The sequence below is a fragment of the Pleurodeles waltl genome, chromosome 4_1 (assembly GCF_031143425.1).
Source record: "Pleurodeles waltl isolate 20211129_DDA chromosome 4_1, aPleWal1.hap1.20221129, whole genome shotgun sequence".
NCBI lineage: Eukaryota > Metazoa > Chordata > Amphibia > Caudata > Salamandridae > Pleurodeles > Pleurodeles waltl.
The window spans coordinates 766249859-766276432 of NC_090442.1; the positions used below are offsets into that span (position 1 = coordinate 766249859).

General features: G+C 46.0%; 1 protein-coding gene across 1 annotated transcript in view; it reads left to right on the top strand.

Annotated features, from left to right (window-relative positions):
- KCP (kielin cysteine rich BMP regulator) overlaps positions 1–26574 on the top strand; it is a 521393-nt gene that overhangs the window by 434528 nt on the left and 60291 nt on the right. The window contains exons 49-52 of the mRNA XM_069229392.1: positions 983–1065; positions 4523–4622; positions 16224–16312; positions 19244–19346. Coding sequence (XP_069085493.1) covers positions 983–1065; positions 4523–4622; positions 16224–16312; positions 19244–19346 — 375 coding nt within the window. The remainder of the gene's footprint in view (positions 1–982; positions 1066–4522; positions 4623–16223; positions 16313–19243; positions 19347–26574) is intronic.

A 26574-nucleotide genomic window follows, 5' to 3' on the forward strand; every position in this document is an offset into this window, starting at 1 on the left:
CAACTCCGTACTACACCTCTGCACCCGGCTGCCGCATTGCCACCCAGTGTGACCTGTTGGTGTGATTCTTACCTTTGGCCAATACTTACCCTAAGTCCAGGAGATTGGTCCGTAAGTCACTGTACTGTACCTGTTTACCATATTTGTTTCCAAAAATTGCTCTGTATCGACTTTTCAAAACTGTAAAGATTTTTCTCGCAAAACGTACTTACCTGATCCTATTGATTCTGGTGCCTAAACATATATAAAGATACTTGTTATTTTCGTAAATTGCTGTGGATCTCCGTATTGAGTCTTTTGTCTCATTTATTGACCGTGTGTGAATTTGAAGTTGCCTAACACTCCTTTCTGATAAGCCTAAGGCTGTTTGACCAGACTACCCCCTGAAAGAGCACCTTGGGATTGCTAGAGCACACCGAGACCTCTAGTGAGGCTCTTTGCACAATATATCTCTTTTTGATATATCATATAAAGAGCCAACCTCCTACAAGTAATGGTCAGGGGTTATGTTTCTCCAGCCATGATAAAAGGTCTGTGGGTTCTTTTACAGAGCACATCAGTAGGAAGCCCGATTTACTGTGGTTCTGTTTTTGTTTTGTTTTTATGATTTAGAATTCCTGTCACTAACATGTAGATTAGAAGAGGTAATAGGTTTCTATCACAGGTTGATACTTTAGATTTTCAGTGAGGTTCATTTTGGATGTTTCATAAAATGGAGCACCAGTAGGCTCCCCATGATATTGTGTGTAAGACATCAGTGGGTATGAGCATAACAGTGTGTGTCTTAAAAGTATGAACTTGAGAAAAAAAAACTTCTATTGTCTATGTCTATTCTTCGGGATACTAATCATAGGTTCAAATAACATAACATCATTAAAAAGGACTAGTTTTGATAGGAGTAAGTAATAAAATCATTCTATGCATCCGAAATGACAAGGCAGTAAAAACTCTACCTAGCTCTCATGCTCAGTTTCCTTTGCAGAAGCTCTCAGTAACTGCACCGCCACCATGGTTGGTAACGAGGTTCATGCTACGGACGACCCCTGCTACATGTGTCAGTGCAAGGTAAGCTTACAGGCTGGCTGCATCTGTAGGGTATTTTGGATTTTGAAAAAGCTTGAAATAAAACTGAGTTTGGGTGGGCTTTTCCAAAACAAACACCATTTGTCTGCCATGGAAATCATTTTTTTTGTTGTATTGCTCTTTTATTGATTGAATTGTTATATGTCACCCAGACTATCATTTTCGTTCTATTACTAATTTTGCTGTTTTGATTAATTACAATTAAATCTACAAACCTTGTTCAATTATATAAAATAAATATTCGTTAAGGGCCTGATTCACAAAGCAGATGTGACATATGCTAGAAAATTCAAGATTCATTTGGGACCAATATATTTTGGAAAGTCTCTGCACATTAAGGGACTGATTTAGAGTTTGGCAGGCAGAAGTAAATCTGTCATTATGGAGAAGTACTTTACTCCTGCTATATGGAGGGTCCAACACCCCGCCCCTCAATTTAGAGTTGTTGGCCAGCCTTGCAGACAAATCTAAACATTGTCAGGTACCGCCAACACAGTGGCTCTTGTATAGGCGCTGGAAGTAGGGGGTGCTACAAAACCCCTGGAAATAAGCATGCTGGAGTTCAGAAGGTAAATGCTTAATAAAGATGGCTTTAAATTTTGTCTTTATCTTGTCACATTTGCTGTGCGTTCAAAGACAGGGGTCAAATGCCAGAGTATGTCGTCCAACAAAATTATGCTTATATGTTTAACATGGAGATCGGTGTTTATTTTTCATTCGCCTACTACAAAGTGAGAGGATTTTGTAAAGATAACTATGGGACAATTTACCTGAAGTAGAGAGAATGTAAAAGGAATGGCTGTAGGATGGTATATTTTTCTAACACAACAAAATTTAAATACCTATAAATGGACTGTTCAAATATTTCAAAATATATCAGCAGTTAAGAAAGCAAAAATGAAGCACTTTTCTGATGGAACAAATATTTGGAAATACGTTTCTTTTATGGATCAAAACAAATCAAGACATACTGATGTGCAAATTATAGTTATTTGCAATTCCACACATTTTTGGCTGTGCGCTATATAGTTTTTTGTGATTAATGCATGTCTGTGCAAATTTGGGGGCATAGTTATACTCCGTTTGCGCCGAATTTGCGTCGTTTTTTTCGACGCAAATTCGACGCAAAACTAACTCCATATTTATACTTTGGCGCTAGACGCGTCTAGCGCCAAAGTTCATGGAGTTAGCGTCATTTTTTTGCGTGAACACCTTCCTTGCGTTAATGATATGCAAGGTAGGCGTTCCCGTCTTAAAAAATGACTGCGATGCATATGCGTTGTATTTATACTCCCGGGCAAAAATGACACCCGGGAGTGGGCGGGACTAAAAAACCTGCATTTGCGCCGGATTTTAGCGCCTGGGTCAGGGCAGGCGTTAAGGGACCTGTGGGCTCAGAATGAGCCCAGAGGTGCCCTCCCAAGCCCCCAGGGACACCCCCTGCCACCCTTGCCCACCCCAGGAGGACACCCAAGGATGGAGGGACCCATCCCAGGGAAGAAAAGGTAAGTTGTGGTAAGTATTTTTTTTTTTTGTGGCATAGGGGGGCCTGATTTGTGCCCCCCTACATGCCACTATGCCCAATGACCATGCCCAGGGGACAGAAGTCCCCTGGGCATGGCCACTGGGCAAGGGGGCATGACTCCTGTCTTTGCTAAGACAGGAGTCATGTTAATGGCGTCTGGGCGCCAAAAAAAAATGGCGCAAATCGGGTTAAGACGATTTTTTGCCTCAGCCTGACTTGCCCCATTTTTGGACGCCCAAACGCCATTTTTCCCTACGCCGGCGCTGCCTGGTGTACGTGGTTTTTTTTCACGCACACCAGGCAGCGCCGGTCGGCTAACGCCGGCTACCGCCATTCAATAAATACGGCGCCCGCATGGCGCTTCAGAATGGCGTTAGCCGGCGCTAATTTTTTGGGCGCAAAACTGCGTTTGCGCAGTTTTGCGTCAAAAAGTATAAATATGGACCTGGATGTCCATTTCAATGAAAGATCTGCTGTCTGTAAAGATATTTGTGAAAGTGTCCTCCAAAATGTACAATTGGCTACACACAACATCATTATCACTCTGCTACAGAGTGGGAGTGGCTCATTTGGGTCACTTGTTCTTCGTGTTATACTTAGATTTTTCACAAACACTATGACTTGGGTGATGCAACATTAATGGCAGCACCCCCACTCTGAAAATTGATCCAGCACCATTGGGTTCCTGTTAATGCTGTAAACATTTGACAGACGATTCATCAAACATCACAGTCACCCGTCAACCTTTTGCAACATTTTACTTTTTCCAAATATAAACTCCAAAAGCGGAAGTGTATTTTTTGAAAAGCTAAAGAAAATACCCTCAAGACCATGGAAGTTGTCTCCATTGTATGGGGAGGTCATTATATATTATTTTTTTTACTTTCCCTCACTACCAGGTTTGTGGTAACGAGCAGCAAAGAAAACCATATCACACCATCCGCTCTAAATTAGGCCGAAGGTATTATATGTGAACCTCCCGTGACCCATATTCCGTCAGCCCATCGGTGGACGAAGACAGTGTAGGCACCATCACTGACATACATAAGGGCCCCGGCCTATAAATCAGAAGGGTGGACCTTCAGCTTGGCAAACAGGTGCTCCGTTGTGACGGAGACTGCCAAACGGTTGTACTGCTGAATATCGATACCAGAATATTGACATACAAGTATATCGTGGACAGAATATGAGGGACAAAATATCGAAAGGTAATTGCATACAGGAAAGTATAGATGTACTATACCTAACTTCACATCTATGTACCTTGAAGATATCGATTTCACCAAGGTACATTCAAGTGGAGTTCAGTACGTATAAAAAGTATACTTATTACCATTTAATATTTGTATTCAGTAGTTTGTCCTCCTAAATTGCATCTCTCAATATGTTAGATTCAATATTAAGGGTGCACACCCACCACACTTTAAATCAGCCCCTAAATTATTATCATTTGTTAATTAGCATTTTCAGCTACACTGCTAAATACTTTACATTTATTTTTGTAAATACTGAGCACCAAAATTACCCAAATCATGTTTGAAATTGATGATCTTCAATAACTTGTGTAGAAGCTGGCAATTCAAAGCAGAGTATATATGACTGTAAGAAACTCATGAAATGAGAAACGGAATAATGAAGAAATATTTTGGTTGGTTTGCTTTTGCTTTGCCTCTGAGTCAAGGAATATATGGACAGCTGCGGCACTATTGTGTTTGTCTTATGGGTGAAGTGAGATTTTCATTGGCTGTTGATTCTAAATTTGTAGCTTTGAAACACCTAAATGGAGAGTTGGATTGTCTGGTGGTAAAAGTCTGAAGTCATTCACACAGACTACTGATAATTCAGATTGTGTGTCTGAGTTGTTTTTAAGAGATCATCTTTGTTAATCACAGTTTTTCTTCCTGTCAATTCCAGGATCTTACGTGGGTGTGCATACATCAAGGTTGTCCACTCCTTAGCTGCCCCCGGGTGGAGCAGTTCATGCCACGTGGCTCCTGCTGCCCAGTCTGCAATGGTGATGTATCAAAAATCCTATTATTCTATCTCATTATGCTTATTCACTGCTAAGTGGAAATTGATGACAATTAATTGACTCATGCAACACAATAGATGTTAGACAGTTGTTAGTGTTGTCTTGGACCTTATACGATGATGATATGTATGGCCCACCTAATAGGTTCTTGTATGTGTGGCTATAGATACACATGCTCTGTATACTCCAGCCATCCATTGTTGGGCATGGATGTTTGCAAGTTGTTTTTCTTTGAAGAAGTCTTTTGAGCCACAAGACGTGATGTTGCTGTGACTCCTTGGTACACTGTGTGCACGGGTGCTGACGCAATCTAGATTTTTTTTCCACCATTATAGAGGGCTCCGTGTTCATTCTGTTCCTTGCATGTTTATCAAGCCCACACAGTTCAATTTTGCCACCGACATTTCAGAGGAAGAGTCCATGTTTCAATTACTCTCTGTTGCTCTACTTCACTGGACACCTTCAGGGTTCCTCAACTACTATTCAGTGCCCCAGATGGGAGGGGTTTTCCTATGCTGTTAGGAACTGAGTGTTCTCCCTCAACTATCAATACTGGAAAATGCAAACCAGAAGTGAGTGATGGAACAAACACTCTTCCAGTATTACCTCCAGTGCAATTCAAAGCATCCCGAGGTCAGATAACCATAACATCTCAAATCTGTGCCTTTCCCCTGACCACGGTGATGCCTTCTGCCAGTCCTTCCTTTCACATAAAGAAGACCCTAAGGTACCACAGAATGAGGTGCTGAGTACATCTTAAAATGCACCAACAAACATACTCCGAGACTCTGGAACATTTCAGAGAATACGATCTGTTCAGCACCAAAGGAGGCAATGACGCAGGTCCGTCTACAAACCTGACAGACCAGCCAGCTGCCCAGCCTAGAGCTGGTATCCTTGAATGGGTCAAAGTATGAGGTAGAGGAGGAAGTTGAACTGATCTCTATGAATAAAGGCCCTCAGATCAAGACGATCCTCAGAGTCATAAGTACTAAACTCATCTCTGAGAGTCAAACAATCAAACAAGAGTTGCATAAAAAGCCCCAAGTCAAGGTAGACCACCACTCCACATGAGTTGTCCATCGAGCCATACGCATGGACACAAGAAGTTGCTGCATTCAGGGCCTCCATCACCTTTGTTCTCCAGTTGTCACTGAGAAAGGGATTGGGAGTGGACCAGACCTCTGCAAAAAGGTGTCAATACTTGCTGACCATTTACCCCTACTCAGTGCAGTGGCTTTGAGCACCCCTGCTCACACCTGAAGTTGATTTCAAAGCCATCATTGAATCCAGCACCAAAGATCCCGTTGATGCCAAAGATCCTGTTGGCATCAAGAGCATTGACCACAGCATGATTTGAAGAGTCTGAGGCACAGATTCTACAAAGACTCCAGTAGGAACTCAAAACAAGGCGGAAGTGTCTCTTTATCTATTCCATCACCCGCTGAAGCCCTCAGAGACATGCACTCACAAGAGAAGACCTGCCTTTGAAGAAGAACCTTTCTCAGAGACCCCTTTGGAGCAAGCGGTGAAAAAGCACAGGGAGAGGGGCACTAGTCCTCTCCCATATGTTCCAGCACTGCACCCTCTTTCACTTTCCACATGAGGTCCATCACCTCCGCCACTTCCACCCTGCTCATGACTCCACCAGAGTCACCTGAGGGGTTCCCACATACCTTTACTGACCCCTGTAATCCATACAGCTTCATCAACCAATTTGACCAGCCTTTAGACACAGAGCCAGAAGATGACCCCTGGGAAGGGATCTTATCTTGGTGATTCTGACTCGGACAACTACCTGGTTAGGGCATCCCCATTGGATGATATGACTGCCTACCATGAGGTCATCAATGGGGCCTCTACATGCCAGAAAGATGATATGCATGTTGTTCAAGAGGAAGAGTCCTTCCCTGCGGGAACTCTTTTCAAGTTTGAACAATTTTTGCCCCTGCTTAAAAGAATGCCTCAATCTATCCTAGATAATTATGAGGAACCAGTAAAGGCTAGAGTGGTGACACTTAGAGTGGAGAACATAATCAAACCCTCACCCAGCAACCCTACCTGCATCTGAGGTCAGACTGCCCATAAGTGGGTCATTTCCCAAGCTGCAGGTGACGTCCCTCCCACTAATAAAGAGACTAAAACCTTGAAGCTGCATGCAAAAGAGTAGTGGTAGGATTGGCTGTAGGAAAGTGCCATTTTTTGACATGGTCTCCCCCACTTTTTGTCTGGTATATGATGCAATTTTAATTGAAAGTGCACTGGGCTTCTGCTATCCAGGTACCCAGTGCTGGATCACTTTCCCTAATACTGTGCAATTGTCCCCAGTTGGCAGTACCTTTGGAGCCCCTGTAAGTCTCTAGTAAATGGTACCCCAGGTACCTAGGACATGGGTACAAAAGAGGGTCCCCAAGGCTGCAACATGTATTGTGCCACACTTACGACCCCTCACCTAGCTCATGCAGACTGCCATTGCAGACTTCGTGTCTTGGTGCAGCAAAAAATTAAAACATGACATGACACACAGCCTTTGTGCTATGTCCCCTTAAACTGCATGCAATATAGGTAAGTCACCCCTACAGCAAGCCTTACAGCCCTAGGGCAAGGTGCAATATATTACATGTGTGGACATATCTGCAAGAGCAGATACGCCCCAGCTATGTCTTTGTCAATTCTTAGACATAGTAATTGATCAGGGAAGCCATTTTAAGGACATATGCTGGACAATGATCAATACAGATTCCCCAGCTACATGATAGTTTAACTGAAAATAGGGATGTTTGGTATCAAACATCTCATATTAATAAACCCACACTGATTCCATTGACAGATTTATTAATACATGCACCCAGGGGGCACCTTAAAGTGCCGCCCTGAAAAGCCTACCATCTGTCTTTGTGCTGGCTGACTAGTTTTAAATACTCTGTCACCAACATACACATTTCTGACCCCCAAGGGTCAAGCTTCTGGTCTTGTGCAGTCAGGTACAAAGCCTGATATGGCAGGGATGATACCACACCCCTCCCAACAGGATGGCCTGGGAATCTGCATTTCATTGTAGGCGGCTTCAAAGAGCCCACTGCCCTTGGTATGCAGATCTGGGTTCCCTCAGAAGGGAGATGCCAACCCCCATGACCCGGGACCCATTTGGCACCTGGACAGATGGGCAAATTAATAGCCAGAGAGGTGTGTCCACCCTCAGGTCAGTTCTACCCGTTAGATGAGCTGTTTGATGTGGACAGGAGATTTAAACATCTGCCATCATGGTGATGGCAGAACAAGGAACTCTGGGACAGGGTTATGCCCACTTTCCACAGGAAGTGGTCATATAGGGGGCGTAGTGGGGAAAGTAGCCTATTGACTACTACCTTTCACTCACCTAACACCCAGTATTCAGTATTTAGAGGAGCACCTGGCACCGGAAAATCAGATCCTGCCAACCTGAAAGAAGAAAACGGACCTTGAAGGTCGCAAAAGCCAGAACAGAAGGCCAGCTGCTGACTTGGCCCTAGCCCCACCGACCTGACTGCTGTCCTCAACAATTGTGCCAAAGAGGACTTTTTCTGTAACTGTCTGTGCCTCCAAAAGCCTGGGAGGACTGTCAGCCTTCAGCCAAGACCCAGGAACTCCTGGGAGTACTGGAGCTGCTCCCCTGCATCCTGCAGGCATTCCAGAAGAACTGGAAAGCACTGCAGCAGCCGTTCCCCCTAGCCCAAGGTGAAGTGGGCCAACGGTGCCAGCATGGTCCCCGACCCTCCAGAAACAAAGCCCACCTTGGGTTTGCCAACTATAGACTTTCGGATGCCGTCTGCAGCCTCTTTCTGCAGTCCCCCTCCAACTGCATTGGAACCTGATGCCGAAAGACAACACTGCATTCTAGCTCCATAGCCTGAGGAGAAGTGGGCCAACAGAGGACATACTTGCCCGAGGATCTCAATGGTACCCCCGTGGATTACCCCAGACTGATCCCCAAGTCCCTGCTTACAGCATCTTTCTGACTGGATCGATCTTCATTGAAGTGAGTTGGACACCCGATGCCGCAGCACACCTCTGCACCTGGATGCCACATAGCCGCTGAGGTGACATGTTGGTGTGGCCTTGAACCTTGGCTCAAGCTCACCTCAAATCCAGAACAACAGTCCTTTAAGTCATTGTCGAGTACCCATAGCAATATCTGTTTTTTCCCCATAGGATAACATTAGGCTCCCAAGGCTGAAACGAACCGCTGCATCTGGACACCCCAGTGCCCCCTGAAGTGCCCTGTTGGTGCTATTTGGACCCTACCCACTACTTACCTTAACTCCATAAGTACAGTCCTGTAAGTCTTTGCTAAGTGCGAATTCAATATATGGACCTTTTCCTATAGGAAAACATTAGGGCACCCGACTATGAAAAGCACCTCTGCACTCAGACACCCCAGTGCCTCCGGAAGTGTCCTGTTAGTGCTGCCTTGGATCTTGCCCTATACATACCTTAACTCCAGACAATTGGTCCTGTAACTCGCTGTAAAATACCTGTATGCACTAAATACCTTTCCTCCATAGGATAACATTACCGCTTCAGAAATTACACTAAGGGGGTCATTCCGACCCCGGCGGTCAAGGACCGCCGGGGCCGGGGTCGGCAGGAGCACCGCCAACAGGCTGCCGGTGCCCCGCAGGGCATTCTGACCGCGGCGGTTTGGCCGCGGTCAGAAGAGGAAAACCGTCGGTCTCCCGCCGGTTTTCCGCTGCCCGACGGAATCCTCCATGGCGGCGCAGCATGCTGCGCCGCCATGGGGATTCCGACACCCCATACCGCCATCCTGTTCCTGGCGGTTCGCCCGCCAGGAACAGGATGGCGGTATGGGGTGTCGTGGGGCCCCTGGGGGCCCCTGCAGTGCCCATGCCAATGGCATGGGCACTGCAGGGGCCCCCATAAGAGGGCCCCACAAAGAATTTCAGTGTCTGCTGTGCAGACACTGAAATTCGCGACGGGTGCAACTGCACCCGTCGCACCTTCCCACTCCGCCGGCTCCATTCGGAGCCGGCTTCCTCGTGGGAAGGGGTTTCCCGCTGGGCTGGCGGGCGGCCTTCTGGCGGTCGCCCGCCAGCCCAGCGGGAAGACCAGAATGGCCTCCGTGGTCTTTCGACCGCGGAGCGGCCATTTGGCGGTTCCCGCCAGGCGGGTGGCTACTGCCGCCCGCCAGCCTCAGAATGAGGCCCTAAGTGTTGATTTTTCAAACCTGTAAAAATTCATAACTCAAAACAACTTACCTAATTGTGATGATCTTTGTGCCTAACATTATATAAAGATCAGTGTTATTTTTGAAAACTGGTGTGGATCTCTTTCTTGGGTTGTGTGCATCATTTATTGACTTTGTGCCTACTGCAGATGTCTAACACTCCTCTGTGATAAGTCTGAGGCAACTCAACCACACAACTCCCTTAAAGAGCACCCTGGGATCGCTAGAGCAAGCCCCTGTCCACTCATAATGGAATACCTGGAAGCTTTGCACAGTATCCCTCATTTTGGTACTCTATGTAAAGAACCAGCTTCCTACTGTGGCCCCCCGCTAGCGCATATCAAATTCTGTTGGACTCCTCTCCAAGTACGACAGATCTCAGAGTGCGCAAAGATGCAGGAACTTATCAAACATCTTCCAGACAAATACTGAAAGAGAGGGGAGGAGATAGTGTTAAAGGGCAAGACCATCTAGGATGTCAAAAATTATTGCACGCATAACACTGCCGACAGCCCATTCAAGGGCATTAACACCACCATCCCCCTCAGACAACTCATTTGGCTTTTCAGCTCTGCATTCAAACCTGAAGTCTAGCATTATCTCCTCAACCTCCTGTTGTACAGGGAGACTCTCTTTGGCCCACAGGTTGGCAAGACGTTGGAATGAATAAATATGAACAAATAGATTGCCAAGTCTGTGGGTGTACTGCTGCCTTGGACTGCATGGGACACCTTTCGTAGACAAAAACATCCCTTGGGAGATGCCAAATATATGTCACCAGACCATCTGCAGTCTTAGCAAAGACAGCAGTACACCTTCCACCACCAGGGTGGCAGAGATAACATCAGGGGTGCATCCAGGGGAAAAGCAAGGGAAAAGGCAGAGGGTACTTTGGTAAAGAAGCCTCCATCTCTACGCAGTGACTTGTCCCACCTCTTCTATAACCACACTTCACCTGTTGGGATAGAATACAAGATTTTCTCTTTCACTGTGAGGAAATCACATCAGTCTAGTGGTTATTAGAGTTGGTTTACCATAGCTACTACCTAGAATTTCTCCCAACCCCTCCCAACAACCCTGCAGATACATCCTCAGCAGAGATTATCTTTGCCTCCTCAAGGGAGGGGTACACACACCCTTCTATAAAGGGGCAATACAGAGATTGCCTACACACCATCAGGGACATGATGCTTACACTCTCTCTACTTCCTCATTCTCAACAAAGATGGCTCACTCAGGCCCATCCTGGATCTCAGGTTTCTAAACTACAATGGCCCTCATTACAACCCTGTCGGTCCAAGACCGCCAGGGCTGTTCCGGAGGAAGCACCGCCAACAGGCTGGCGGTGCTTCACAGGGCATTACGACCGCGGCGGAAGCGCCACGGTCACACCGCCGTGGCCGGCGGTTTCCCGCCACGATGGCCCCGGCGGTTTTAATCCGCCAGGGCAGCGCTGCTTGCAGTGCTGCCCAGGGGATTACGAGTCCCCCTATCGCCAGCCTTTTACTGGCGGTTTGAACCGCCAGGAAAAGGCTGGCGGTACGGGGAGTCGCGGGGCCCCCTGACAGTCCCCGTGAAGCTTAGCGCGATGGGTGCAACTGCACCTGTCGCACGGCCGCAACACCGCCAGCTCCATTGGGAGCCGGCTCCTGTGTTGCGGCCAAGATCTCCGAAGCCGTCTGCCAAGGTCGTAATGAGGGCCTATATCTTTTTAGAACATTTCCATATGAGAAATGTTCAGGATGTTATTCCTCTGCTCCGACAAGACATTTACGTGAGCATGCAGCCTCACGGACAACTACTACCATATAGTCAGCACCCTGCCCATGGCTGGTACCTTCACTTTGTGGTGAGTGGACATCACTTCCAATTTAAAGTGCTTCCTTTCGGGGTCACCACAATTTCGATGTGTTCACAAAGTGCCTAGCAGTGGTGATTGATCATTTGAGAAGAGGGCCACACATCTGTTCCCCTACCTTGACAATAGGCTGATAAACAGCGGCAGCAGGCAGCAATGTCTACCACACACATAAGCACTGATTGTTCTGCTCCTCTACCTGGGATTCACCATAAATGCTACCAAGTCCCACCTCCAACCTCAAAAGAGGGTTCTGTGCTGAACGCAGTTACATGGAAAGCCTAACTCAGCCACCAGAAAGTGTTCCAGCACCTGCCGGCCGTTTTTCAGCCCAGTCACCAGCTCATGGTCAAAGCAGTGCTTCTTGGTAGGGTGGCCTTCTGAATCTCTATTGTATCTCACACCAGGCTTCACATGAGCCCCCTAAGAATGACTCGTGGGGCAGTGGTCACAACAGGAGGGTCACTGGGAAGATTTAGTGTTGTCGAAGGCCAGCACTCACTGTCCTCTACATTGGTGGAACAGCCACATCTTACTGCAGGGCAGGCATTTAGAAGAACCAGTTCTGCAGCTTACTATTACAATGTACACCTCCCTCAGAGGCTGGGGTGAGCATTTGAATGCCATGACTAATTAAGGGAGGTGGGCCCCTCAACACAAAGGCCGCCACATCAACTACCTAGAACTACCGGCTGTACACTTAGCCCTCAAAGCATTAATTGAGGTAATTCAGGAGAAGGTAGTCCTCAACAAGACAGACAAGATGACGGTCATGCATTACTTGCAGAAACAGTGATGGCCACACTCTTTCCAGCTCTCATCGCTAATGCAGGTGATTAGGCATTGGGCAACACAACATACACCTGTTAGCTGAACATCTTTTGGGGGTGGACAGTGACTTTGCTGACATAGGATGTACCAACAAGTCAACAAGTGGGAACTCCACTCACAAGTCCTACACAGGTACTTCCAGCGTTGGAGCACCATGCAGAAAGACCAGTTTGCTAGCCCTGAAAATACAAAATGCTTAAGTTTCGCCCCCAGGTACTTAAATCCACAGAGAATTGGCAATCACTATGGATGACCTCATCAGGGATATTTGCCTATGCTTTTCCTACTTTCACACTCATCCCGTCTGTGTTGAGGAAAATGAGACAGGTGTCCATGATTCACATCCTAGTGTCTTCCATTTGGGCAAGACAGCCCTGGTTTTCTATTCCTCTGGAAATGTCCATCAACCCTCACTAGAAGCTTCTGCTGAAATCAGACTTTCTCACACAGAGACAAGACCAGATCAGACACCCAGACCCCAAACAGCTCAACCTAGTGATCTGGCACCTCCGATCCTAGTGTTTGTTTATGTACACCTCACCCAAGAATGCATGTTTCTTCTGGCTGTGACATGCTAGCCCATCACACAGTCCTGCTTCATGGCATAGTAGACAAAGTTTGTCCATTTCTCCAGTTGCAAAGACTTGGACACATAAAGGCTAGTGTTTCAGACAATATCTGTTATATTTTGCCTCACCTACACATCAATACAGCTATACCTCCCAGGTGTGGCAGTTTACATGTGAAACAGGGAACATTTATCCCTCTTTAGGGTAACAGTAGTCAGGGGTTTCATAGAGGGTCTTGAGTGGGTTATACCTCATTGAATACATCCTGCCATCTTGCGGAGCCTTAATGTAGTCCTCATGAGGCTCATGAGTCCTCATGAGGCCACTTTTCAAATCTTTGCATTCATATCTCTTTCAGTTCCTTTCTGGGATGTATTCTTCTTATTGGCCATAACTTCCCTCAGAAGCATTAGCAAACTACAAACACTAACCCCTACACTTACCCTACACTCACCCTACAAAAAATGTTCATTCAGGTTCGCAAAGATAAGGTTGTTCTTAGGGCAATCCCAAGAACCTTCCCAAGGTAGTATCACCTTTACATCTGAATTAGATTATGGAATTCAGTGGTGGAAAAAGATCTACACAAATTATATGTTAAAAGTGTTCTTATATACTACAGTGAGATATGAAAAGTGTTCTTATGTACTACAGTGACAGGACCAAGCCCTTTTATCAGTTTAGCCAGATTTTTGTAGGCTTCAAGAAACCACAAAGGGCCATCCCATCTCTAAGGCCGGTATAGCAACATGTATAGCTATGTGCATCCAAACTTGCTGTCACTAAACTGAGAGAGTCTTATCTGTAGCACCTAGGGCACACACCACCCCTAACAAAGGGGAAACCCTGGCTTTCTTAAGGAACATTTCACTAGTTGGCATCTGCAAAGTGGCCAACTGATCTACACCACATTCATTTACTAAGGATTTCTGTGCGGACATCTTTGCTCACCACCAGACTATTTTAAAGACATTTTTCCAGACATCTCCATCATCTATTCTCTAGCCATCCTTTATGGAAGGCACTGCTTTACAGTCTATGCAGAGCCACACATGGTACCCATAGAAATTGTTATTGTTCTGTAAGCATTTGTTCATACAGAGTAGAGCTGTAGATTGACATTTGCTCCTGTTCGTCCCCAGGCACTTGTGATGATTGCAGATCTGTACTTTCTATTACCCAGTAGACATTGCACAATATGCATGATGCACTAAGTTACACTCCCTCTGTACTCCATATACATTCTCACCCCGTGTAAAAAACAGTCTAAGATGAAGTTGATGCCCATGCACACTTTGGGTCAATGGAGAAGTCACATCTTGTGAAAGACTTCTTTGAAGAAAAACGTGTAAAATCTGTGCCCAACACTAGATGGCAGGAGTATGCAGAGCATGTACAGCTAAACAATTTGAAAGAATGCCTATAGGATAAGTAACCTTTTCCTTATTCATTGCTTGAGTAATGAGGATCCCCTCCTTATCCTAGAGTCCTCTCACACATATTCACACTCTCCATTGAGAAAATCATGTTATAATTAGTAAAATCTATTTTTGTCATCAAAGGCATCCCTAAGTACTCATAGTAACCTCTGATTCAAAAGAAGCACCACCCTTGCTTACCCTCTGCTACTCCCACTGTTCTCAGCTCAAAACAGCCCTTACTTTTAAACAAGCATCTGTGACTTAGAGTATAGTCCCCCTGCTGGCCCTATTAGTTCCTTCCTCATGCTGGCCGACCACCCCATTACCGACAACATCATTTGTCCTGTGAGAAAACCCTGCTTACTTTTGCCCTGGGGCACTTCTGTTTACCTTGAACTCCTGCGTAGTCTGAAACAGAACCTTCACATCCTGTGATATCTCCTCCTGGCCCAGGAAAGCTTTCTGTTACCCTGAAAATCATTGTGCTTCCCTTAGTCCTTAGTAGGTCTCAGGGAAAAAATCAATGCTTACACTGAAACACCTCCTGTTTTCCCTGTGTGCCCCCCGACTAATATGGGATCACTCATTATGGACCCTCACTAACCCTGCAGAAATCTGTGTTACCTACTCTGTTTACCATGTGGCCTTTACGTACCCTAGAAAAGCCAGTGATCAGTGCTGAGCAGCCACGATTTCCCAGAGTAATCAAAAAATGATTGCTGAGGCACCATCAATTAGATATACATTACCCCTGCTTCACCTGAAGCAAACCCTACCTACTCTAAAGAATCATGTCTTACCATGGAGCGATTCCTGCTTCCTTTGATGGAATTCTTAATAATTCTGAAACTGCTTCTCTTAACCTTTTTAAAGCTGTTCAAAAGGGACCCACACTGGTGCCCCTGTGGAAAATGTGCCTGGTGTAGAACATGTCCTGCTGGCCCACATTCCATCCATCATGGGTCCTCCATTATGAAAGCTGCACCATCTGTGCTTCTGATAATGTGTAGGTGATACTGAAAATTGGACTTTGACAGGAATGATGCTATTCGAAACGTCTTTTGACAATTTTAGGACCTATCCTGAAGAGAGTATAAAAATGTGAGTCTGGATATTTAGTATCACAACTCTGTCAATGTATGTCAGTCCTGGTTTACAGCACCACATACTATTCTAATACTGAGATACGTGCATGGCCCTGCCATTGCACTAGTGTCCTCACCTGCAGCACCCACAGCTACTTCTTTAGTGGCGCCAAATACAGCTAATCTACAGAATATACTCCTGTGACAATGCTAGCATCGTTCTCAAAGCTCCTCTAGTGTACTTCATTCCTTCATCTTAATCATCTCCTGCACTTAAGTGTTGCCAAACACTGCTCTGACCATCTTTCTTCACAATTCTGATGTTTATCCTCCTTTGCTGTTCTAGTGCTAGTCCCCTCACCATGTTGACTGAGAGAGAACCTTGCCTCCGTACCTTTAATATGAACCGAAAATGCTTATAAGGTTTAAATTAAGACATCACAGAGCATCTCCAGGTGCTGCAGATAAGGACAGCATTTACCAGACATGCTCAGTTACATAATTCCATAGAGCAGGAATGCACATGTTGTCTTTGCTAAACATTATGGATATAAATTATTTCTACACTGCACTTATTCTCTCATAATTTTGACAGAGTGTGTGGTAGAGGCAGAAAACCGAAGGGTATCAGATGGAGAAAGCTGGACCGACAGTGTAGATGACTGCATCACATGCACCTGCCAGGTAAGTCTGTATCAACAAGTTGTGGTATGTGCTATCTTATGACCATATCTTTAGTCTTGTATGTCAAACTGTCTCTTAGCATTTGAGTCGCTTGATAAAGTTTTCTGTTCTTTCTTTGATTTTGACCCTCAAGGTGGTGCAATAAAATATTTTAGCTTCTGAATATTTCAAAGTATGTGTTCCTTCTCCTATGCCTTAGATATCCTCAATGCCATCTGCAAACCTCTTTTCTTCCTTCAACTCTCTCCATGGTGTATGCTGCTGTTTTCCCAACCCCACATTAGATTATGTTGTGTTGTCTCTGAGCGCCTCATTATGGGTGCCTCTGCAATTCCAACTGGGCTGTTAATTACAGTTACTGCCCCCATTGGAATTATATGGTGAATCTAGTGGGTTTCAGCTAAGAACCTGCTTGAAGAAGGCTAAATATTTGGTTGAAGCACTGTGAGAAAAAGACCAATTACCAGGACAATAGGGTGTGGTATTCACAATACCCCTGTTCATTCCATATTTCGAAGGGGGTTTACAGGGTCTCACTGGTCATCCCATTGACCTTTATTCTGCAGTGTGAATCCATTTGCATTTACATGCTGTGCATAATACTGCCATCCACCAGTTGAGTCAGTGGGTTCTGTTTTTTAACAAAAGTTTTAAATTGTGGGTATCTACCATGGAGATTTATGTAATGGGACACTGCTATGATATTAAAGAGTGCAGCACACCATACGTTAGTGACGTATATGTGTTTTATCCCAGAATTTGTATAGGTCATAGAGGAGCAGGTGTGGAAATATTATCTTTAATAAAGAAGAGACATGAGCTGCTAAGACTCTCAGGTCCTCATTGTGAGTGGCCTGGCTGAAGATGTGATTACTATCACACATTTTTAAATTCGAAATTTCTGAAATCTATATTGTCTGCTAAAAACTGTAAACTTTAAATTGGGGCATAACATGTGGATTTGGGTGCTTTGTGCACCAAAACCACTTGTATTGGTATTTACTGGCCACTTTTCCCTGGTAAATTTCAACATGTTTGCCCAAAATAAATTTTTCTGGCAAAAATTGCAGGGATCTGGTAATTATTGTGAAACGTGTGATTCTGATCCCTGTGCAAACATGTGTAACATGGGTTTTAGGTTCTGCCTAGGGTGTAATCGGCTGTTTTGATGGAAAAACAAATTCCATGATTGCAGCTTGTTTGTTTTAAACTTGCAGCAATATGTTGTGTAGTGATGTCAACAGATTTAATCATAGACTTTAAAGCTACACCAGGTGCAACATGGCCCACGCGCTCTATGCTGAGGGGTCACTTAATAAGCCGTAGATGGTGATTACTTAAGTCCAGTGAGGTATCTATATATTGAAGATTTTGGGAAACCTGACGAATCTTAAATTTTTTAGCCTAAAATTACACAGACAATTAAAAACAAGCAACCGCTAAAATGTTTCTGTCCCTAAACTTCAACAATGGAAATCTTCTACAAATTCTGGATAAAATAGAGCTATTGTGGAAGGAAAACAAGGACACTTTAAAAAGTTCAACAGGTCTGATGGTTCCGGCCTGATGACTATGCAGATTCTAACTTCGACCTGCAGTAATGGCTGACTTCAAGCAGATAAGACATATCAGTGGTCTCCACAAGACCTAATTAGAGCTTTCACAGTAACACAGTTATTGTAGATGAAAAGTAGACAGAATAATGCATGTTTCACAGTTTTGGACATTTCTGCCTTAGGATATCTGGTTTTAATCCAGACCTTGAAGACTGAAGACTGTAAACAATTGCAAGGGCACAATGTTTTTCTTAGTAAGGCACTGCCAAAGTCATATCACCCACTGCCACTGTGGCTCCACCCATTTCCTCAGTGGCTGGTCCCTGCTGCAAAAGGGGACAATGGACACACACAGTTAGGACTGATTGGGGGTTTGAGTCACACAACTGAGACTTGCAATTCAGCAATGCACTGGGTGCGCATTGGTGGGCAGAGAAAATTGTACGCCCTTGCATGATCCTAGTGATGTAGCATGGTGCCTTGTGCCTAATGCAAACCATTAAAAAGCATTCACCATTCCTCCAGTTATCTTGCTTAGTATTCTATGTTCTCCCTCATGTAGGGCATTGCAGCCAGTATTGTAAGAGAGGGCTTGTGATTTTTCTCTGCCTTAAACTGCAGTCAGTCAGCAGAAGATAAAACATTGCACCAGAAGCTGGTCTGACACAGTTTCACTTTCGGGGATGTTAGCATCAGCCTGACGTTTCCTTTAGAAGTTTGTAATTCCCCTTCTATATTAGCACTATGGTGCCCTCAACCCTGACCCAACAACAGCCAACAGTGCATGTAGCAGGTTTTGTTTTTTCCTTGAAATCTGGGGAGGCTTGCAGAGAAATTTATCAATTATGAATTTTCCTAGTTGGTTGCAATAAAACCTTTGTCCACCCCTATAGTTGAGCTTCACCTCTAATTGGTTGTTGAGGTTTGTTGAAAAGCCTGTATACGTATTTGCTAAAGGATGTTCACAGTGTTTTTGCAGCTGAAAGGGTGTGTTAAATGTCTTTATATTTGTATGGTGCAATGCCTGGCAGTCCTGGGTGGCTGACAGAAGAGATTCCTGGGTGAAGCATCCTAATCTCTGTTGACATCTATTTATATCCCTGACCATTAACAGTCCTACAGCCTTTTGATCTAAACTTTCACTGTATTCCCCTACCTTTTAATTCTTCACAACTTCACTTCCTTTTTCCTAATCATTATTAATTTTTTGATTTAATTGTATGGTTTGAACTTCTTAGTAAAATAACACCTGTACTACTTAAGACTCTACTGCAGAATCATTTTTATGTGACAATCTTTCTCTGGCATGGATATTAGTAAACATGACATGCTTATGTGCTGCTCCTCACTTGGACTATCCTCTTTGTCTTACCAGCTCGGCCACATCGAATGTCATATCCAGGAATGTTTACCCACGGTATGCAAGGATGGGCTGGTAAAGGTCAGGGGTCCTGGAAGATGCTGCTATGAGTGTCAAGGTAAAAGCAATAAGTTCAGTAGACCCTAACTCATCAGGAAACAAGTTGGCACCCCGGTCTTTTTCCCCATGTCACCCTTCTACCCATGCGGATGTTGGATGAAAAATGTGCATTCTTAAATATGTTTACCTTGTTAAAAATGACACATTGTTGTCACTTCAGTTTTCTCATTAAGTTATGTGTGTCCCATGTATCTAAATAGCTCAGTAGAAGGAAGCGGAGAGTCTAGTTGTGCTCTTTGTATAGGAACCCACTAGGTATCACTGCTGTAAGAGAAACACCTGGTATCTTGCACTACAGAAGAGCATGAAAAGTTGAGATGACCTCAGGCTGCTTCTTAACATAGGCTTTCAAAGTACGTAGTCTGCCTCTCTTCAACTCATGCCTCTTTTCACCCAGTGGTGTAGTAAGGGTGTGATGGATCCTAGTGCAATCAACAAAATGAGCCCCCTGATTGCTAGTTGGGTAATAAAAGAGACCAATAGTCATAGTTCAATGGGGCCCTCAGACTCCTGATGCCACTGCACCTCCTATGCAGTTGGTAACTGCACCCCTGTTGTCACTATGTATTTTCCCTGATCCTACGTATCATGGTTGCCTCAACTACACAGGTTGTCATGCTCTAAAGCACTGAGGGGGTCATTTTGAGTTTGGGGGATGGAAAACTCTATTCACCAAACTCTCGAAAGGGTGTCCGTCGCCTACGCGCTGACCTACCCGCTGGAGTTATTAAGGGTTTCCTGCTAGGTCTTCAGGCACAGACCTAAGTTTCCACCCCCTGTCCTAGTGGGAAACAGGCTACAGCATTGTCTCTGGCTTTTCAATTGAGCCGCTGTCAATTCTGTAGCGTGTAAGCAGACAGTGAACATTGCAAGGGTGATTGGCAGGGGCCCTCCCTGTAGCCCCCGCACCTGTTCTACACCAGCCTTTTCAGCGATGAATTAGGTTGTAATCCCCAGGGCAGCACTGCCCTGGCAGATTAGGATCTCTGCCACTGCAAGACCGCCGGGATCCAAGATCCTGGTGACGCTGGTGGTCAGACAACCAGCGTTGTTATGTGGTGGTCAGACCGTCGCATCCGCTACAGTCCAGAACGCCACCGCGAGTGTGGCAGTAGTAAGACCACCACACTCGTAATTAGGTCCTGAGTGTTAAATCAGCCTGAGCAACAAAGAGCTTATATTTGTCTTGTCTGGAACACATCCATGTGAAAAGGTAGACACTCTAGGTTTGAAATACATCTAGTTTGAGACAAATATTAACAAGTGTTATTTTGAAATTGTTGTTTATATCTTACATTCATGTTGAACATATTTAGAGAAAAATATGAATGCAGATTTTAAGACAGTTTTTTTCATCCATGACCTGCTGTATCTTTGACCATTCCTTTGTCTTGTGTTTACTCTAACAATCAGAAATACTATTCTGACTCAGTTTCTAGCCAATTTTGCCACCACAACCAAGTCGTAGTTATGGTGGACTGTGGCAGTGGTCAAAGTCTGAATCTCAAACTTTTATTTTGAAAGGAGGGTCTGATGTACTAAGCATTTTTATAGTTGTAAATGTTCTCATTCATCATTTGTAACTGTAAAAATTCCTTATGCAGATGTACTAACTTCACTTTAGAAGTTGGAAATGTTTTTCTGATACCTAAAATGCGATTATCAATGGAAAGGGATTTGTTATCTGGTAGGGGCAAATTGTGGAAGGGAAGGGGACTTGAAACCTGTAGGAAGTTGGCTCTGTATGTGCTATTTCAAAGTAAGGAATAGCATGCACAGAGTCCAAGGGTTCCCCTTAGAGGTAAAATAGTGGTAAAAATAGATAATACTAATGCTCTATTTTGTGGTAGTGTGGTCGAGCAGTAGGCTTATCCAAGGAGTAGTGTTAAGCATTTGTTGTACATACACAAGACAATAAATGAGGTACACACACTCAGAGACAAATCCAGCCAATAGGTTTTTATATAGAAAAATATCTTTTCTTAGTTTATTTTAAGAACCACAGGTTCAAATTCTACATGTAATATCTCATTCGAAAGGTATTGCAGGTAAGTACTTTAGGAACTTCAAATCATCAAAATTGCATGTATACTTTTCAAGTTATTGACAAATAGCTGTTTTAAAAGTGGACACTTAGTGCAATTTTCACAGTTTCTGGGGGAGGTAAGTTTTTGTTAGTTTTACCAGGTAAGTAGGACACTTACAGGGTTCAGTTCTGGGTCCAAGGTAGCCCACCGTTGGGGGTTCAGAGCAACCCCAAAGTCACCACACCAGCAGCTCAGGGCCGGTCAGGTGCAGAGTTCAAAGTGGTGCCCAAAACACATAGGCTAGAATGGAGAGAAGGGGGTGCCCCGGTTCCGGTCTGCTTGCAGGTAAGTACCCGCGTCTTCGGAGGGCAGACCAGGGGGGTTTTGTAGGGCACCGGGGGGGACACAAGTCCACACAGAAATTTCACCCTCAGCAGCGCGGGGGCGGTGCAGTGTAGAAACAAGCGTCGGGTTTTCAATGTTAGTCTATGAGAGATCTCGGGATCTCTTCAGCGCTGCAGGCAGGCAAGGGGGGGATTCCTCGGGGAAACCTCCACTTGGGCAAGGGAGAGGGACTCCTGGGGGTCACTTCTCCAGTGAAAGTCCGGTCCTTCAGGTCCTGGGGGCTGCGGGTGCAGGGTCTCTCCCAGGCGTCGGGACTTTAGGTTCAAAGAGTCGCGGTCAGGGGAAGCCTCGGGATTCCCTCTGCAGGCGGCGCTGTGGGGGCTCAGGGGGGACAGGTTTTGGTACTCACAGTATCAGAGTAGTCCTGGGGTCCCTCCTGAGGTGTTGGATCGCCACCAGCCGAGTCGGGGTCGCCGGGTGCAGTGTTGCAAGTCTCACGCTTCTTGCGGGGAGCTTGCAGGGTTCTTTAAAGCTGCTGGAAACAAAGTTGCAGCTTTTCTTGGAGCAGGTCCGCTGTCCTCGGGAGTTTCTTGTCTTTTCGAAGCAGGGGCAGTCCTCAGAGGATGTCGAGGTCGCTGGTCCCTTTGGAAGGCGTCGCTGGAGCAGGATCTTTGGAAGGCAGGAGACAGGCCGGTGAGTTTCTGGAGCCAAGGCAGTTGTCGTCTTCTGGTCTTCCGCTGCAGGGGTTTTCAGCTGGGCAGTCCTTCTTCTTGTAGTTGCAGGAATCTAATTTTCTAGGGTTCAGGGTAGCCCTTAAATACTAAATTTAAGGGCGTGTTTAGGTCTGGGGGGTTAGTAGCCAATGGCTACTAGCCCTGAGGGTGGGTACACCCTCTTTGTGCCTCCTCCCAAGGGGAGGGGGTCACAATCCTAACCCTATTGGGGGAATCCTCCATCTGCAAGATGGAGGATTTCTAAAAGTTAGAGTCACCTCAGCTCAGGACACCTTAGGGGCTGTCCTGACTGGCCAGTGACTCCTCCTTGTTTTTCTCATTATTTTCTCCGGCCTTGCCGCCAAAAGTGGGGCCTGGCCGGAGGGGGCGGGCAACTCCACTAGCTGGAGTGTCCTGCTGGGTTGGCACAAAGGAGGTGAGCCTTTGAGGCTCACCGCCAGGTGTGACAATTCCTGCCTGGGAGAGGTGTTAGCATCTCCACCCAGTGCAGGCTTTGTTACTGGCCTCAGAGTGACAAAGGCACTCTCCCCATGGGGCCAGCAACATGTCTCGGTTTGTGGCAGGCTGCTAAAACTAGTCAGCCTACACAGATAGTCGGTTAAGTTTCAGGGGGCACCTCTAAGGTGCCCTCTGTGGTGTATTGTACAATAAAATGTACACTGGCATCAGTGTGCATTTATTGTGCTGAGAAGTTTGATACCAAACTTCCCAGTTTTCAGTGTAGCCATTATGGTGCTGTGGAGTTCGTGTTTGACAGACTCCCAGACCATATACTCTTATGGCTACCCTGCACTTACAATGTCTAAGGTTTTGTTTAGACACTGTAGGGGTACCATGCTCATGCACTGGTACCCTCACCTATGGTATAGTGCACCCTGCCTTAGGGCTGTAAGGCCTGCTAGAGGGGTGTCTTACCTATACTGCATAGGCAGTGAGAGGCTGGCATGGCACCCTGAGGGGAGTGCCATGTCGACTTACTCGTTTTGTCCTCACTAGCACACACAAGCTGGTAAGCAGTGTGTCTGTGCTGAGTGAGAGGTCTCCAGGGTGGCATAAGACATGCTGCAGCCCTTAGAGACCTTCCTTGGCATCAGGGCCCTTGGTACTAGAAGTACCAGTTACAAGGGACTTATCTGGATGCCAGGGTCTGCCAATTGTGGATACAAAAGTACAGGTTAGGGAAAGAACACTGGTGCTGGGGCCTGGTTAGCAGGCCTCAGCACACTTTCAATTGTAAACATAGCATCAGCAAAGGCAAAAAGTCAGGGGGCAACCATGCCAAGGAGGCATTTCCTTACACAACCCCCCCCCAAACGAAAGAGGATGAGACTAACCTTTCCCAAGAGAGTCTTCATTTTCTAAGTGGAAGAACCTGGAAAGGCCATCTGCATTGGCATGGGCAGTCCCAGGTCTGTGTTCCACTATAAAGTCCATTCCCTGTAGGGAGATGGACCACCTCAACAGTTTAGGATTTTCACCTTTCATTTGCATTAGCCATTTGAGAGGTCTGTGGTCAGTTTGAACTAGGAAGTGAGTCCCAAAGAGGTATGGTCTCAGCTTCTTCAGGGACCAAACCACAGCAAAGGCCTCCCTCTCAATGGCACTCCAACGCTGCTCCCTGGGGAGTAACCTCCTGCTAATGAAAGCAACAGGCTGGTCAAGGCCATCATCATTTGTTTGGGACAAAACTGCCCCTATCCCATGTTCAGAGGCATCAGTCTGCACAATGAACTGCTTAGAATAATCTGGAGCTTTGAGAACTGGTGCTGAGCACATTGCCTGTTTCAGGGTGTCAAAGGCCTGTTGGCAGTCCACAGTCCAGTTCACTTTCTTGGGCATTTTCTTGGAGGTGAGCTCAGTGAGGGCTGTCACAATGGATCCATATCCCTTCACCAACCTCCTGTAGTACCCAGTCAAGCCAAGGAATGCCCTGACTTGAGTCTGGGTTTTTGGAGCTACCCAGTCCAGAATGGTCTGGATCTTGGGTTGGAGTGGCTGAACTTGGCCTCCACCTACAAGGTGGCCCAAGTAAACCACAGTTCCCTGCCCTATCTGGCATTTGGATGCCTTGATAGAGAGGCCTGCAGATTGCAGAGCCTTCAAAACCTTCTTCAGGTGGACCAGGTGATCCTGCCAGGTGGAGCTAAAGACAGCAATATCATCAAGATAAGCTGTGCTAAAGGACTCCAAGCCAGCAAGGACTTGATTCACCAACCTTTGGAAGGTGGCAGGGGCATTCTTTAAACCAAAGGGCATAACAGTAAACTGATAATGCCCATCAGGTGTGGAGAATGCTGTCTTTTCTTTTGCTCCAGGTGCCATTTTTATTTGCCAGTACCCTGCTGTCAAGTCAAAGGTACTTAGAAATTTGGCAGCACCTAATTTATCAATGAGCTCATCATCTCTTGGAATTGGATGAGCATCTGTCTTGGTGACAGAATTGAGCCCTCTGTAGTCCACACAAAACCTCATCTCTTTCTTTCCATCTGTGGTGTGAGGTTTGGGGACTAAGACCACTGGGCTAGCCCAGGGGCTGTCAGAGCGCTCAATGACTCCCAATTCCAGCATCTTGTGGACTTCCACCTTGATGCTTGCCTTAACATGGTCAGACTGTCTAAAGATTTTGTTCTTGACAGGCATGCTGTCTCCTGTGTCCACATCATGGGTACACAGGTGTGTCTGACCAGGGGTTAAGGAGAAGAGTTCAGGAAACTGTTGTAGGACTCTCCTACAATCAGCTTGCTGTTGGCCAGAGAGGGTGTCTGAGTAGATCACTCCATCTACTGTGCCATCTCTTGGGTCTGATGACAGAAGATCAGGGAGAGGTTCACTCTCTGCCTCCTGATCCTCATCGGTTACCATCAACAGATTCACATCAGCCCTGTCATGGAAGAGCTTAAGGCGGTTCACATGGATCACCCTCTTGGGGCTCCTGCTTGTGCCCAGGTCCACCAGGTAGGTGACCTGACTCTTCCTCTCTAGTACTGGGTAAGGGCCACTCCATTTGTCCTGGAGTGCCCTGGGAGCCACAGGCTCCAGAACCCAGACTTTCTGCCCTGGTTGGAACTCAACCAGTGCAGCCTTTTGGTCATACCAAAACTTCTGGAGTTGTTGGCTGGCCTCAAGGTTTTTGGTTGCCTTTTCCATGTACTCTGCCATTCTAGAGCGAAGGCCAAGTACATAGTCCACTATGTCCTGTTTAGGCTCATGGAGAGGTCTCTCCCAGCTTTCTTTAACAAGGGCAAGTGGTCCCCTTACAGGATGACCAAACAGAAGTTCAAAGGGTGAGAACCCTACTCCCTTCTGTGGTACCTCCCTGTAAGCGAAAAGCAGACATGGCAGGAGGACATCCCATCTCCTTTTGAGTTTTTCTGGGAGCCCCATGATCATGCCTTTTAATGTCTTGTTGAATCTCTCAACTAAGCCATTAGTTTGTGGATGGTAAGGTGTAGTGAATTTATAAGTCACTCCACACTCATTCCACATGTGCTTTAGGTATGCTGACATGAAGTTGGTACCTCTGTCAGACACCACCTCCTTAGGGAAACCCACTCTGGTAAAGATACCAATGAGGGCCTTGGCTACTGCAGGGGCAGTAGTCGACCTAAGGGGAATAGCTTCAGGATACCTGGTAGCATGATCCACTACTACCAGGATATACATATTTCCTGAGGCTGTGGGAGGTTCCAGTGGACCAACTATGTCCACACCCACTCTTTCAAAGGGCACCCCCACCACTGGAAGTGGAATGAGGGGGGCCTTTGGATGCCCACCTGTCTTACCACTGGCTTGACAGGTGGGGCAGGAGAGGCAAAACTCCTTAACCATGTTGGACATATTGGGCCAGTAGAAGTGGTTGACTAACCTCTCCCACGTCTTGGTTTGTCCCAAATGTCCAGCAAGGGGGATGTCATGGGCCAATGTTAGGATGAACTCTCTGAACAGCTGAGGCACTACCACTCTCCTAGTGGCACCAGGTTTGGGGTCTCTGGCCTCAGTGTACAGGAGCCCATCTTCCCAATAGACCCTATGTGTTCCATTTTTCTTGCCTTTGGACTCTTCAGCAGCTTGCTGCCTAAGGCCTTCAAGAGAGGGACAGGTTTCTTGTCCCTTACACAGC